The 15,692-nt window shown below is 46.2% G+C and overlaps 2 protein-coding genes across 4 annotated transcripts in view; one reads left to right on the forward strand and one right to left on the reverse strand.

Annotated features, from left to right (window-relative positions):
- The window catches only part of ADAM17 (ADAM metallopeptidase domain 17), a 35,585-nt gene extending 27,511 nt beyond the window's left edge, over positions 1-8,074 (forward strand). The window contains exons 14-19 of the mRNA XM_032104316.1: positions 201-335; positions 1,263-1,393; positions 2,402-2,480; positions 3,631-3,719; positions 4,354-4,410; positions 6,069-8,074. Coding sequence (XP_031960207.1) covers positions 201-335; positions 1,263-1,393; positions 2,402-2,480; positions 3,631-3,719; positions 4,354-4,410; positions 6,069-6,419 — 842 coding nt within the window. The 3' untranslated portion in view covers positions 6,420-8,074. The remainder of the gene's footprint in view (positions 1-200; positions 336-1,262; positions 1,394-2,401; positions 2,481-3,630; positions 3,720-4,353; positions 4,411-6,068) is intronic.
- Positions 6,641-15,507, reverse strand: IAH1 (isoamyl acetate hydrolyzing esterase 1 (putative)). 3 transcript variants are annotated; one of them, XR_004239273.1, is made up of 7 exons: positions 15,383-15,507; positions 14,204-14,256; positions 13,604-13,752; positions 12,605-12,766; positions 10,750-10,868; positions 9,726-10,047; positions 6,641-7,180 (listed from the first exon to the last, which is right to left on the reverse strand). XR_004239273.1 is itself a non-coding variant. In XM_032104319.1 (6 exons), the coding sequence occupies exons 1-6, from the start codon at positions 15,461-15,463 to the stop codon at positions 9,880-9,882; spliced, it is 732 nt and encodes a 243-aa protein (XP_031960210.1). In that variant the 5' UTR covers positions 15,464-15,507; the 3' UTR covers positions 9,710-9,879. The 3 variants fall into 3 exon arrangements, 2 of the variants coding, with proteins under 2 accessions (XP_031960210.1, XP_031960211.1); XM_032104319.1 differs by lacking the exon at positions 6,641-7,180 and having other exon boundaries at positions 9,710-10,047; XM_032104320.1 differs by lacking the exons at positions 6,641-7,180; positions 13,604-13,752 and having other exon boundaries at positions 9,710-10,047; positions 15,383-15,467.
- Between the last annotated feature and the right edge of the window lie 185 nt (positions 15,508-15,692).

A 15,692-nucleotide genomic window follows, 5' to 3' on the forward strand; every position in this document is an offset into this window, starting at 1 on the left:
GCTGTTGAAAGCCTCCAGAGCTTCTGCTGCCTCTCAGAGCAGCTGGCAGGGAGCCCGCAGATGAAAGCTAAGAACAAGCTATTGGGGTTTTCCTGGGAAAAGTCTGTATTTCCATTATTTTCCTTTTTTCTTCTGCATACTTAGGTGCTCTGCCCTTTGCTCTAACACAGTCCTCCCACTCTGCTGACTTCCATCTGTAGGGAACAGCAGCGAGTGTCCCCCTCCAGGGAATGCTCCGGATGACACAGTGTGCGTGGACATGGGGAAGTGCAAGGATGGGGAGTGCATCCCTTTCTGCGAGAGGGAGAAGAACCTGCGGTCATGTGCGTGCAACGGTGGGTGACACAGACTGAACTGAAACACGACTGGGACTGAAATCTGTATTTCATCTCTGCTCCTTGGAGAGTGCTGGCTTCATTGTGGGCTGGCCTCTTTGACAGCTGAGTTTGTGGTTTTTGGGAAAGTTTAAACTGTTGGGTTTTGTCAGCTGTTTTCTGTTTAAAAAGGAAATGCGAATGTCCTCCTGGCTTCTCGTGGTCTGGGTTGAAGACAGTAAGATGAGACTTACGGTCTGACAGTCCAGCTAAGGGAGAGGACACTCTCCTACCTTCCAGCTCTACCACAGATGGACAGAAGGGATTGTAAGGAGATTCCAACCAACCTCTGGATCCAGCATCTGGCAGAGGAGTAGTGGCCTCCAATAAGTGATTAAAGAAAGATATCAAAGAGAATTAAGTCCCTTGAGAATATAGAATCCCCAAGTTCATTCTCCTCCTAACTTGCCTGCCATATACTTCTGCCAATGTGTTTTCCTGCTCCCTTGCTGTCCATATTATCCCTTAAATGTGGAAAAGCAGCCGGGAGTAGAATGAAAGCTTCACAGGGGCAATGCAATGAATTGCTGTGAGCCCCACTCTTTGAGATGGAGGGCATAGCCAAGGAGAAGGATGCGTAGAGATCTCCGAGTCTAAGAAATATTTGTCTTTTTGGATGTGTTTGGAACCTCTTCACTGGCCTGTTGATTCATGCAATGTTGGGGTATCAGCTTGGAGAACTTGGTCCCACTGTACCCCCTAATATGTTGCACAGGGCATGTGATTGAGTTTTAGGCTTGATCGTCACAGTGCCTGAAATTGGGTGGCTTGGTCCTGCCTTCCCTGTGGGGAAGCTGATTAGGACTATGCTCAGCCAGGGGACATGTGGGGTTGTGGGTTGCAGGTGACTCTGTGTTTCCAAGGAATGAGTTTGCTGCTTCATTACAGAAACAGATAATTCCTGCAAGGTGTGCTGCCGGGACGAGCAGGACAGATGCACGCCGTACGTGGATGCCAACGACCAGTTCCTGTTCCTACGCAAGGGGAAGCCTTGCACTGTGGGGTTCTGTGACACAAATGTAAGTGTGCCCAGCTCTGCTCTGCTGGGGGTCTGAGTCCTCGGGAAGGAGGACTGTGCTGGGGAAGAGAAGCCAAAGCTTGAGCAGGGTAACAGGTTTTATGTACCTCCTCATGGGGCAAATATTAAAGGGTGTTGGAGGCTGCAGGTCTTGGAGTTCTGCAGAGACCCATGCAGGGGGAAGCTGTCACCTTCTGCAGCTGCTCAGTACCCCCTCTGCTGCTCCCCACAGCTCAACCAGCTGGCACCCTGCGCAAAGGAGGGGTCTGAGCGCTGCCATAAGCTCGGCTGGGTTTGCAGTGCTTGCCTTCCTAGTTGGTCCCGTTAGCCCAATTTATTTTTACTCCAATAATTCAGGTCAGGGAGCAATCACATGAAAATCCAGCCGGCAGTATCTGAAAGGGGCAGTGAACCTGTGGCAGGGAGACTGATGGGTTGCTGGCATTCAGTGGCCTTTTCCATGGTCCAGTTGCACAAACACCTGCAGACCGCAGTGGTTGGAGCTAAACTGCATGTCAGCAGAAGTGAATTTGGGAGGGCGTGCCCCAGTCCTTGTGCTGGCAGAACTGGAAGACCGAGGTGCTACTGTATTAAACCCACACAGCCAAATCTGGGAGTGAGTTGGTCTGTAACCTTGGGCTCCTGATAGCTGCAGCTTTCTTGGTGGGTAATGGGAACCGAGGCTCCCAGTGTTTAAATCTCTCCAGAAACATCAGCTTTATGTCCCCTAACATGAGCCAAAGGTGGAGTGGATTTTGCATGTTTCAAACATTAAAACTTGATCTGATTCAGACAACAATCGAATTGAAACTGGTTTGATAAAAATAAGGGCAGTAAAAATGGATTGCTGCTATTGGGCACCAGTGTAAATCTATATTCAGAATGTAAGTGAAGTTACACTGTGTCTGGAGAACTGAGAACTCATTTCATTACCATCATTTTATCTCCTTCTCCAAGAAGGCAGTACTTAGTGCTTAGGTAGCATAAAGTTATTTTGTTACTTTTGCAGGGCAAATGCGAGAAGCAAGTACAGGATGTGATTGAACGATTTTGGGATTTCATAGACCAACTCAGCATCAATACTTTTGGTAAGATACATAACCATATCTTTTGGGGGTGTCTTGAGTTCATGACATAAACCCCTAAAGCCTCAGAGGGAGTTAGCTGGCTGGATTTATTCACCCGTGTGCAAGGGTAGATGGTAGCTGTGCTTGTGATATATCTAAGTATGTTTTTGCCTGGAGTTTGACACTACTGATCTCACCTTTTAAAGCTGAAAGGATGGGGGATTGTTTTGCATTTTTGTACTCCATTTTTTGCTGGGCATCTTCCAAGCTTGTGAAAGGGACGATAGCTTCTTGTCTGAATACCAAGAACTAGGTCAATTAGAGAAAAGGATATAACAGTCAGTCTCTTTAGAGGTCAGCTAGATCCAGCAGGGTATGAAGTGGGCCTCTCAGTGGGATTTAAATGTCAACAGACTGGGAGGGGAACACTTCCTTTCTCTTTCATTTAAGAAAACCAGAGGTCACACACCTCAAGCTGTGCCTGTGCTGAGTTGGCCTCCTTGGTCTTGATCCCAACCGTGCAACCCAAGCAGGTGTCACCTCACCCCAGGTGTCACCCCCAGTGTCTCGCCCTGTGTTACTGGCACCAGACAAAACCAGTGGTTAAGCTGGTGCTGTGTCATGAGCCCTAACTGTGTGTGCTCATGGTATTGCTGTGCCCGCACAGTGCAGTTATTTGAGTTGTGGCTTTCAGTCTCAAGTTTCAGGGACAAAAAATTTTCTTACGTAATTGATAAAGCTATTTAGCCTGCTTGGATAGAGGCAGTTTCTGAATCTTTGACATTCAAGTATTTTGTTTGTGGAGGCAGGTAGAGATCACATGACTGTTACATCAGAATTTGGTAATGGACTCACAGTGTGTCTTGTGTGAGAGGGGCACCTTGGCTGGCTCAGTTTGGCTGTTCCAAAACAACCCATATTAAATATTACACCCTTACAGCATTTCTCTTCCGAGAACAGAGAAAAACCTGCTATTGTTAACATAATGGATACAATTTTCTAAAATTGTATAATTTTATCTTTACCTACTCCAAAGTAGGCAGCCTGTGCTTCTCTGAGCAATTCTGAGGTTTCACTTGACTGAGCAGTGGCTGCAGAAGGAGGGGATAGATATGTGTGTTCATGAAACTGTATTTGGTTGGTAACTGATAGATTTGAACTCATTTCACAGGGAAGTTCCTAGCAGATAATATAGTGGGCTCTGTGCTTGTCTTCTCCTTACTGTTTTGGATTCCTCTCAGCATCCTTGTGCACTGTGTGGTGAGTAAGCTGTCTTTGAGATGACTGCTGTGAGAACATCCTTCATATGTGAAATGGCAGATGGCTGTGAAAGAAAATCATGGGAAGCTTTTAGCAAACCCTGAGGGGAAGTTCAGCATATGTAAGGCTTACTGCTCCTTCAGTAGGCAAAACTCTAGCTAAACTCGGCCAGGCCCTGGCAGACCCAGTGCTCCCATGACTATTCCCTGGAGCCTTTCCCATTCTTTCCCAGGCAGATTTTCTTTATCTGCCTTCTAAATTCTACCCAAGTATAATTTTAGTATTTTTAGCATTAAGAACAAAGTCTTCTAAAGCCCTGTGAAGAAATAAGACACCCACATTTTGAGGGGATACCCAGAGTGGGAAGTGATCTTAGTTGATCTTGGGTGGATGGGTAAAGAGAGAGAGAGCTCATGGCAACGGGGAGTGTGGACATGTGGTGTGCTGCCAACAGCACTGTGGGCTTAGAGCAAAGGGGTGCTGTGCCCACAGGCACTCCTGGGATGAATGGGAAGGCATGGGAAGTAGGGGAAGGGAAAAGAGCCCCCCACAAAGTGCTGTGTCCCTGCAGGAAAAAGGAGACCTTGCCATAGAGAAATTAACTTTCTTATTTTGTGTGTGTGATTCTCAATAGGACAAGAAACTGGACAAGCAGTACGAGGAGAACACAAAGTCCCTGTTTTGCCCCAGTGTAAGTTGCTAAGTCTGAGTTGGCAGAAGGCTGTCTCATGTATTGGAAAACCTGAACGTCAGGTGCCTGCAGAATATTTACCAAAAGAGTAGCAACAGAGAGCCCCAGAGCCCTCTGCTGCAGAGGGGTGAATCCATGTGAGGGGAGGCTGGTTTCTGAACAAGCCTCTGTTCACTCTCACCACGCACTGCAGTGTGGCAGGGTCTGATCCTTCCTTCCTGTAAGAGCTGAGCCTTGTTGGCAGAGCCACTGTAGTGCAGCAGAGAGGGGCAGGAAGCCCTCCGGGGCAGGAAGCTGCTCTGCTCCACAGAGCACAGCTTCGCCCGTGTCCGGCATCCCCTCGGCACAGTGCACTCGGCAGTGCCAGCCACAGGCTGCTTCTTCCCAGCCAGGTGCTGTCACTGAAGCACGAGGCTCAAAAATCTCTGCAAAATGCAGTGTCTTTGCTGCAGAATTGTTGTTTGCAGGAGTTGGCTTCTAGCAGTCAGGTGTGCTACAGCCTTCCAGTTGTTGAAGGGGCCCATTGGTGGCACTTCTCACCTTGTAAATACTGAGCTGGGAGAGGGGAAGAGCAAAAAAATGCCAAGATAAATTTTAATTACAGTCCAGCACATGGCACCTTGTGACATAGTTTTGGGTATACTTTCCTGTGCTTTGACAATCCAGTTCCTATTAAGAACTGAAATACTCAATTAAGGAAATGCTGTTCTGTAAGGGGAGGGGGGAAAATGCCTTTCAGAGCTCTTCCTTGTACAACCATTGGAGGAAGCATACTGAAGTCAGAGACCACTGAGGCAGACCGCCTCTGTCATCTACTGACAGAACTGAGGGTGGTCTTAGTTCAAGTGCCCCACAGCTGGTCTTGAATGCCATGAGAAAAGTTATCTTATTGCTTCTTACCTGCATTCAACTGAGAAAATCCCAGAGGTGGGAGAGAGAGAGCAGAGGTATAGCCAATGGGCTCCTTCCACCAGCAACAATTAACAGATTTGTGTCTTTTGATTCTGCTGAGGATGGAGCACTTGGGAAATGGTAACAGCTAAACACCTCATCCTTCCCAAGATTAACATTTGCTGAGGTCGTTGGGGATTTTTTCATGCCTAGAGATCTCTGGGTATTTTCCAAACCATGCTCAAATAGAAGCAGGCATCAATGGACCTGTACTTAATCTGGGTTGCAGAATTTGGCTGTGATGACACTGGTCCCTGCAGTCTTTGACCCTGTGTTCAGTGCAGCTTCTTGTACATGAAACCATGAACTCTCCAAGTTGGAGGACTGGAATAAGCTGTACCTTGGACTGTTTCCCTGCACTGAGCAATGTGTCATGTGGCTTGACCCTGCATTTCCAGTCCTAGGTTTTGCCAAAGCAGTTGGGCCCCAGGAAGGTAGGGCTGGCTGAGTGAGTCATCAGCTCTGTCCCAGTGAGGCTAGCCCTCGCGGTGCTTTATACAGACAAGGAAGAAGCAGAGATAGAAGGGCCTTTCTGCCTTTAGGGAGTGGCAGGGAGGACGTGGTAGCCGTTAGGCTGTTCTAACAGGAGTGCAGCAGCTCCTCAGAAGGTGCCTTCTCCCTTTGAAAAATGGTGCAAAACCCAAACCCTGGACTAGCTGCTGGTTGCTTTTGCCACGGCTTTTGACGCGGCTGTTTGTGTCTCGCAGAACGTGGAGATGCTCAGCAGCCTGGACTCCGCCTCCGTTCGCATCATCAAGCCGTTCCCCGCGGCGCCGGCCACCAGCCGGCACCAGCCGCTGCAGCCCCTGACGGCCGCGCCCGCTGCGCCCGCGCCCCCCAAGCAGGACCACCAAAGGATGGACACCATCCAGGAGGACCCGAGCACCGACTCGCACATCGACGAGGACGCCTTCGAGAAGGACCCTTTCCCAAACAGCAGCTCGGCCGCCAAATCTTTTGAGGACTTGACAGACCATCCTGTCATTAGGAGTGAGAAAGCTTCATCCTTCAAACTACAGCGCCAGAACCGGGTGGACAGCAAAGAAACAGAATGCTAGTGTCCTGCTGCCTTCTAAATGTGTGACTTGTGTCTGCAAAATACGGATCTGAAACCATTTCATTTCTATAAATATAAATATATGTATATATATTTTTGTGAGGGAGTGGGAGAATAAGGAAGTGACCTACTGCAGATGCTGGTCATGTGTATGACCTTCCTTAAACTACATTTATTAGAGCATTATATCTTTTAAAAAGGAAAATCCAAACTAAAACTGGCTTGTTTTTGAAGCTTTTTGGATTTGTTTTTCTATTTCCTTGACCTTTAACATTTCCTTCAACCTGTGGTGCAAAACCAAATATCCTAATGGATATTGGATTGTGTATATCAGCCTTTTTTTATAATTTAATATTTTGTAGTCTGACAGCACTGATAGACAAAATTAAGGGGCTTTTAAAACCAAAATGAACACTGCAATATGTTCCATAATAGAGTAGATAATTTAGCAATTTAAGGTACATATAAACAAAAGCCTAAGCACATGCCTTGAGAACAGAGAGTAATGAAACAAATATAATTACAGTCTCTCGCAGCATTCAATGAAATGCATAATCAGAATAAAGGAGCTTAATATGCCCAGCTTCTGTATAAATAAAAAGATCACAGAGGCTGTTAAACTGTATACGGTGCATGAGAAATGCTCCTCTAGCATGAAACTTCTGCCTCAGTGGTGAGGCTGTCTTGTCTTCGTGGCTTTTGTTGGGAGCTTCCCACTCCGCACTAAGGTTTGTGTGTTGCAGGTGTCTGGTTGGAGAAGAACTGTAAGGGAAGAAATCATTTATGCAGATGACATTTTAAACTGCTGTTTGCAGTGGTTTTGGTGCAGAAATGTTTCTCCAAATGTTATTTTAAAATAGGCAACACTATTGTTTAAATGTTCAAATTGCTGAGCTCCATTTTCCGTGGTGTCTGTGGCCTTTGGAAGCTCCTACTGCATGAATGATGGGAAGAAATCACTCCATTGCAGGGGAGGCATTTGTTTAAAAACAATTGTGCATTTAGTAAAGAAATAAACCTTTGTTAAAACGTGCAGGGTAAGTATAAGGAGCAGATTTTATGAATTCAGCTTCTCACACAGGTAGTTAAAATGTGATGTTAAAAGTTGGTAATTGGATGGTGTCTTCTGTACACCTGGAGATCTGTCAGGTGAGCTGGAACTGGCACATGAGCATTGTTTAGGCTCAGTAGCAGATGGACTGACACAGTCAGTCCTGGTAGTACAGCAGCACCTTCATTCTGCATCTGTTTCCTCCCACAGTAATCCATTGATACAACTGACAGAATGTGGCCAAGGGCAGAACCATTTAACTGTTACAAGCCTAGACTCAGCCACAGGGAAGCGGGGCTGCGGTAAGCCCGTGATCTTAAGTGTGAGGGAAAGGAACCAAACCTCTGCTGCAAAGTTGTGTGAGTACTCCCTCTCCTCCACACCCAAGGATCCTTGTTACACTAGTACTTGAATGTGTGCCTTATGGTATTCCTATCTGACTAGCTATTGTGTTTTATATACTGGTTTTGAACTTTGGGGTTGTTTGTTTTGTGTTCGGGTTTTCGTTTTTTGATTCAGTGCAAAGTATATGTGTGAGGAGTTAATTTAATTCCCAGCAAAATAAAAGCTTTTTATATTAAAAAAAAAAAATCAGTTAAACAAGAGCTGTTTCTATGCAGTCCTTTTCTTAAAGATCTCTATGCTTTGGTTGTCAAAGCCTGGGTTAAAAGTCTGGCATGCAGCCAGGCAGGAGCCAGGATTTCTGACAATTCCTTTCTGAGCCTGGGTGCTGCAGAGGCCAGACCCAGAGAATCTATGGTGCAGACCCACACCCTAAGGGCTGCCTGCTTCCTGCCTGGGCTGGAGCTGGTCTTTCCATGTGTCCTGCAGATTATCATCAGTTCAGATGGTGACATTAATGCCTAAGGGATGGGGATGTGCTCAAATGCCTGTTCAGGCACCAAATCTGTAAGTACATGTTCTCAGCACAAAGGTCTTTACATCCCAGGTGAAAACCACACAGTGGCAAGTGCTTGGGAGCATGAAAACGGAGATTTGGAGCAGGCCTTGGAAAGCACTGAATCCATCCCCCAGGCTGAGCTGTATTCCAGAAACTGAAAGCAGTATTTGCATGGTTTGTTCTTAACATCTAAGGCAAGAATATCCACAGCTTCCCTCAGGGAATCCCTTTTGCTTTACTGTAAGCATTTACTACAGAAAGGATAGTCCAGTTTAATACTCATAAATATTTATATATCAAATGCTTCTGCCCTTCTGCCAGGGCTCCAGGCACATGAAAAATAACTACTTATGCTCCAGTTTATAACACTTACATAGTAGATGACAGGTCTTGGCCAGCTTGTCTTAATTCTTTAATGAAGCAAAGGCAGTCTAACGGCTCTAACAGTGCGGGACAGCATGAGAGCCTCTCATTGCTCTCTCACCCACTACAAAATAAACACACCTGTTCCATGTCAACATAACTGTTAATACAGCCCAGAATTATGTATTTGCACTGATACGTGTTTGGATTTTTATGCACTGCTGCTGCTATCATTTTTGCTGCTATCTGGCTTGCTAGACAGTAATTTCCCAAAGCATTTTTTTCCATACTTGTTGAAATTCATCTAGGTTTCAGGCAAAATGTTTTTTTATCTGTAAAGGCAGTTTTGTAGTTTGTGTTGGCCAAAATCTGCATAGTCTGCAGTACTTACATGTTACCTAAGCTGTTAAATTACGGCTGAATCCCAGAGCTCACTTGAAAGGTCTCCATAACTTGATGGCAAGTGACATAGGGTGCAGCTTTGTCAGCAGAGATGCATACCTTTTCTAGTAGCTTCTCCAAGTTCATTATTCACCAGTTTCGTACTGCCTAAAAACATGCACTGATCTAAAAGCTGTGCCTATACACAAGAGCTGCTGCTGGTGCCAGAGTTAAGATAAATTTTAAAACCCCTGCTCTAAACTACTCTCTTATCACTACCAAAGCCAAAGTAAAACTTGGCTTTTCCTGCTGTATTACATCCAAATAAATTAACCTGGACTGACATTAATGGCTCTTGACAAACTCCACACTACTGCCTCTTACGAGCTCCTCTGTGTTTAAAGCAAGTAGATGGTATTAATCACAGTGCAGTCCCCAAAGCTCACCAAGGCCAGGAACTGCTCAGGGCAGCCTCTATCCTTTGGCCACAGAGCAGCTGAGACTCATTTTCCTCTGAGTCTTCCAAGGAAAGAGCTACTCATCCCCACACCTACCCTGGCAACAGCAGCCTGAAGAAAAACCACCCCACGACACATCCCAAGTGGTCTCACCTTTATTCTCCCACAGACCAAGAGCAGGGGACAGAGAAGAGCATTGCTGGGGACTCCCCAGTGCCCCATTCCCTGAGGACACAGTTTGCAGCAGCTGCTGGATAATGGGCTGGCTCTGTCTGGCATGGCTGCCCAGCTCCTCCCTGCAGGGATCTCACAGAAGACTGGCCTCAGGGTTCGTGTGGTCCACGTCACGCCAGTAAGGAAGCAGTGAAGGAAGAGCTGACAGTTTGTTTTCCAGGCGTGACCACAGCTGAGCTGCAAGAAAGCTGTTGCCTTTTGTTGATAAATGAAGACCATCAGACAAATAGGAAGAGAAATCCTACAAGGAAGGTTAAAACCATGTATTAATGTATTTGCTAGCTGCAAAGAGAAGGTCTTGAGTAATTCTTCAAAGCCAGCTGCTAAACTGGTTTTATTTTTCACTGTTTATGTTAAAATATTAAGAGATGATGGCCAAAATCACTGCTATTCATCAGGAAAAGATCATGGGATTAAGTGATGCAATCAAAATATTGCATCAGCTGCTCTACTGAACAGTCTACTGCATTGGGGAGTGCATGGGAGAGAAAAGGTTCAGTGTCCAAACTGGAGTTACCTGCTTGCAGGGAAAGTCTGCAGTCTCCCATGGGTGAGTTTGGGTATTTGGTCAGAAGCATCAGCAACACCCTCGTGCAGCCAGATCTAACCTTGAAGTTAGCCCAACACTGCACAGTGGGTTAGACAAGAAGCCTCCAGAGGCCCCTTCCAACCTAAACGATTCCATGACTCAAGTCCAAGGAAAAGGCTGTTAAGATATAATGCACTCAGGGGACATTTGCTAACCAAGTATCACGGCCAGGTTGTATAAAGCTTTATTTCTCATTGCCAGCTATGAAGCACTCAGGATTATACTTCTCCTTCTCTAAGTGTTTGGATGTATTTTGTACCATTTCAGTGATAATGCAGCACTACCAGCTCCTCTATGCTAAACGATGCCTTTCACAATTCATGACAGTTTCAAACATTTCTGATTTCATCATACCTGATTCTTCTGCATCAGGGTCCAGAGGTCGAGCACATCCGTGCCACATTCCCTGGCGACCTGGACACAGGCCTGGGCGTACTGGCCGGTGGTGGCATTGCAGCGGTTCAGTTTGTCACCTACCAATCAGAAACAAAACAAACATCCAGCAACTGCCACCGATGCAGCGCCATTTCAGTCTTCTGTGGCACGCACCATGTGTATCAGTTTGTTAAACCAGCAGACATAACCCCTCACAAACGAAATCCAAAGCACAGCAAGAGAAGTGGCTAGAAGCTACAGCTTGTGTGGTCTTTTTTGGGGCACCCTTTGGTTCCGAGTCACTTGAAAATGTCTCTTTTTGACAAATATACATCAGGTTGAGAGAGAAGCAACAGCAACAAGCACACAGCATAACTCTGCTGCTGATAGCTTTCATCTTCTGGCAAGCTTCAGGTGAAAGCAGTACTTAGATTTAAAACTCTTCATACATCTGCTAACAGAAGGTAAAACAGTTAAGTAAATGGAAATCTATTTACAAGTTGCCTTCTGCTTTTTGTCCAACTTCCACATGAAAACTGCTCCTTGCAGTAGCCCTCGTGCTACTTTTCACACCTAGATCAATGCTTCTGTGAACATCACCATCCTCCTGCTTCCCATCTCTCCTTTGCTCTTTATCTATGTGACAAAACTAGAAATAGGCAGAATATTTCTCCTTGATACTGGAGGGCAGATGAGCTAATATTGCTGCTTATTATGCCCACAATACTTCATTTGTGGTCCATGGTCTGAGATCACCCTGTCTTTTGTTCCATCCCTAGACAGTACTCTCTTTTAGACAGATGCTGGCAGATTCAATGCTGTAAATTCAAGTTTCCTCCATCCCTACCCCATAAAAAGGGCAGCTTTAAGAGGAAAATGGATTAACATTACAAGTGCTCCTTGACAGCTGGGAGCCAGATAAGCAGCATTTGAGGTGTGCTCACATGACATCACATCAAAGCCTCCTAATGCAAAATCACACAATAATGTTGTCTAATTTAATGCAGTTTAAACTTATGGTCATCTTCAAAGTTTTACTGCTTTGATTGAAAACACAACTCAGGATATGCAACACCACCTAAATTATAGAAAACTGTGCCACTAAGGTACCAGCTCTGTATTCACCTGACCTAACTCTAAAGTTTTTAATAAATGTGCAAGAGCTGCACAAGATGTACCAATAGAAAAAAGAACATGCTCTCAGGAGGAATAAACTGTCACTGCTGGAGTCAGTGGGATTACGGCATTTTCCACCAGCTCTGTAACAAAAGTAGCGTTATTATGTCTCTAATTTTAGAGTTAGCTTAAACAACGTGATAGGAAATCATTTAACTACCTTTTTCTTCTTTTTCAGGCACTTTTATTAGAATCCTTAGAATATGATATTCTCTGGTATTGCTTTTTTAACTTTAAAGTAAACCTGGCTGGGATATTACTGCTTATCCAGACAGACATGAAATCTGCTGTACCTAGTATAAAATTTTTTAAGGCACACAGTGCCAAAGTATCTTCCATTATTTGTATTATTTTGGAAGCTGCTGGGACACAAGGTAATCTGCCTAGGCCCCATGTTCTTAGAGGGTGGCCACTTCTGTCGGTTCTATGCATTAACACATCAATCAACACTTTGGAGAAGATGTTAGTAATTAGTTGATAGTTACTCCATGAGCTTATCCAGAAGTTGTTTAGTAAAACAGCAGCCCTTTTCCAACAAGTCAGAGAACACACGACTGCAATATGGCACACACGTGGAGGAAATCACCTGACAACCTGGGATCTGTCACACTCTGCTGGTAAAATGCAGAAATTCCACCCATCCTCATCATTCTTTTACCTTTGGCAAGACATGCCTTTTCCCAAGCTGATTCCTGAAGAGGTGGTGGTGTTATCAAAATAATCCTGTCTGCAGAAATGTCTACTGACTTCAGGTACTGCACCATGCTCTTCAGGTTGGCAGCATATTCCTCCAAAGGAACGTGTTGCTTAGGGTTCAGCTCTGAGAGGGGTGGAGCACATGCATCAGTGGGGCTGAGCTCCCTGCAGGTTTGTTACACAGCATTAACAGGGCTTTTACACAGTATGGCCATGGACACTCATTTCCAGCATGCAGTTCCCCTCAGCCATGGATTCAGAAGTTGTGGTAGAAAAATTCTGTTCCTCAATACCCAAAGCAGACAAATCAAGAGTTTAAAGACAGCATTTCCAACTAAGGCAAATGAGGCACAGGGGAAAAAAACCCAACACTTGGGTTTTTTCAAGATGCTTTTTTTTACAACTTCGTATCTTATTATTAGAACACATAATCATCTCAAACCTCACCGGAACCAAATCTGAGATTTCTAATATTCTTGTATGCAGAGAAAATTTTGGAAAGTCCCATGGACATGCAGTCAGTCCTTCATGCACTGATGTTGTCATTTTGATTAGACTGTATCCTGCTATGCTTATCTGAGAGAGAATCCAAATTCTACCTTCCCTCCTTTCCTCAGCCCATCTACCAAGAACTCATCAGACTCCTTTAAAGACAGAAAAATCAGCTGGATGCTCTACTCCAATTTTAGGCAATTGCTATACAACTAAGTCTTGAGCACCCTGAAATTTACTTTTCTAATATTAAAACTTGGTGATAGGGAGAGAAATGGAAGGCACTGCATGGTCCAAATACAAATAAAATGACTGAAAACAAACCTCTGTATAAATGAAAAGAGAGCAATCAGTTCCTGGAGAAGTTGCAGGAAAAGCCTACGAAATGTTCTGCCTTTTCTATGAAACTGTAAAACCATTTTAAGAGAACAGGTCACAGGAAAAACAGACAGAAAGCAAGCTACCCTACCTTTCAAAGCACTGTCATTAGCTCCAAAGAAAATAGTAACTGCAACAATACTGTCAGCACTAGTACTTTCAGTGATCAGTCTTGGAAGAATCAATTTAGCCCATCTGGTGTTGTACCCTGAGATCCCACGATTCACAACATCACATTTTCTGAAACGGAGACACATTTCAAAAAGAACATCTCTCCTTTGTCCACCAAAACAAAACTTGGGAGGCTTTGAACCATTCTGTCAGGCCATCTGCCTCCATCCCTCTCAGGAAAAACAAAATGTCACAGGAGTTTTCAATGGGATCATACTTTGAAAGTGCACACATAGGCTGCACACATAGTATTTACCTGTTACTTACACCATGCAACCAGAACAACAATTCTGACAATCACTAAGGAATTTTTAATTTCCACTCAAGCTTTCAGTGGAAACACCCAGTAAGTATTTCCACCAGCTCTGGGTATGCTGCCCAGAAGGCAGTTCCACTTCACTAAATAAATAAATGTCAATAAATAAACATGCATTAAATATTAACTGCTGTTGGTTTTCATTTAGAAAAGCTGCATGACTTTCTGCAAGATAGATACTACTTTTGAAATTTAAGCTCTTACCTGACCAGTCTCTCAGCAAGGTATGCCCCCCAGCCGTTTTCCTGGAAGGAGTACTGAAAACAAGGAAAATGGTTAGATCCTCACTGGAAGAGCTTGTTCCCCAGAGCTCAGCCCCACCAGTGGCACCTTCCCACCTCAAAAGCTTTAGTGCATGGCCTCTGGCACTGCTGCTGCAGCGTTTTGTCCCTCCCTGCCCTGTCCCTCAGAGGTCAAACAGTCCTGGTTTTACCCAGGTACACCACTGGCAACCGAGGCATCACAGGGCTGTACCTAAGGAGGGATGGACCCTGTTGTCCCTTCAAAATCCAAACTGACTGCTGTCGGACTGTAGTTTCGTTTTGGCCAGTGAGGATTTCTTATATTTGTACGTAGTATTCTTCTACTTTATTTCTAAGATCCTTTCATTCTGGAGAGCACCTCTCAAAAATGCTCTCTCCACATGCTGTTTTGGAGTGCAGTTTAATACCTACCCCTTCCAGAAGTGGAAAAACTAATTCCTTCTCCTTATTCCCACTGCTGCACCATCCTCCTTGCTACAAGTCCGCACAGTGAGTCGGCTTAGACACCCATCTCCCATTAAACTTGGTCTCTGGTTAGTTATTTTTTCATCAGAGCAGCTCCGTGACCCACCACACAGCCCACGCAACAGAAGGCAAGGACCCAAAATCAACGCTAAAAAGCTGGTGCTGCCTCAAAGGAGATGTTCACCAGGCCGTGGTCCAGTCCCGTCAATGGAGACCCTGGCTCCGGGCTGGGCGAGCTGGACACAAGGAGCTGGGATGCACCAGCGTGAGGGCAGAGTGCGAGGGCATGGGCAGCACGCTGGGCTCCCCGGATGGAAAATGCCGCTGACACCGACACACCCCAAGCTACACTTTCACCTTCGCGCCTCTGACATAGCGAGCTCAGGAATTCCTGTGAAACGGCTCCAAATCCCATAAACGCCCACCAGGCGCGAAGGCCCCTGGCAGAGCCTCAGGGCGGGTCCGGCAGGGGTGTGAGCGCGGCCCCATGGACACGGCTACGGCCGCCGGACCGTCGCTCTCCCGCCGCTCGGCACCGCCGCTCGGCCCAACGCCGGGATGCTGCTGGGCCGCCGGCCCCGGTACGAGGAGCCGGGCTGGCCAGGGAGCTCCACACGGGAATTGCGGGGCCAGGGGCGGGCGGGGCGAGCACTACCTCAGTGATGGAGTCTCCGAAGAGGAGGACTCGGGGCCAGCGCAGGAGCCGCCCGCGGGCTCCCGCCTCCAGCAGCGCCATGGCCGCGGCCGGACATCCGCCGGGAGCGGCGGCAGGAGGAGGCGGTGGTGGCCTCGCCGCTTCCTCTGCAGCGGGAAATGGGGCGGATCGGTGGAAAGCGCCGGTTACAAACCGGCTTCAGGTTCTAGCTCAATTTTTTTATCGCCTCTTTAAAAGGCTCATTCGTGCAGGTGCGCGGGGAGAGCGCGCCCGCGGCAGCCGGGGACCCACCCCCTCATACACCCCCCTT

This window comes from Corvus moneduloides, chromosome 3 (assembly GCF_009650955.1).
Source record: "Corvus moneduloides isolate bCorMon1 chromosome 3, bCorMon1.pri, whole genome shotgun sequence".
NCBI classification, from domain to species: Eukaryota; Metazoa; Chordata; class Aves; order Passeriformes; family Corvidae; genus Corvus; species Corvus moneduloides.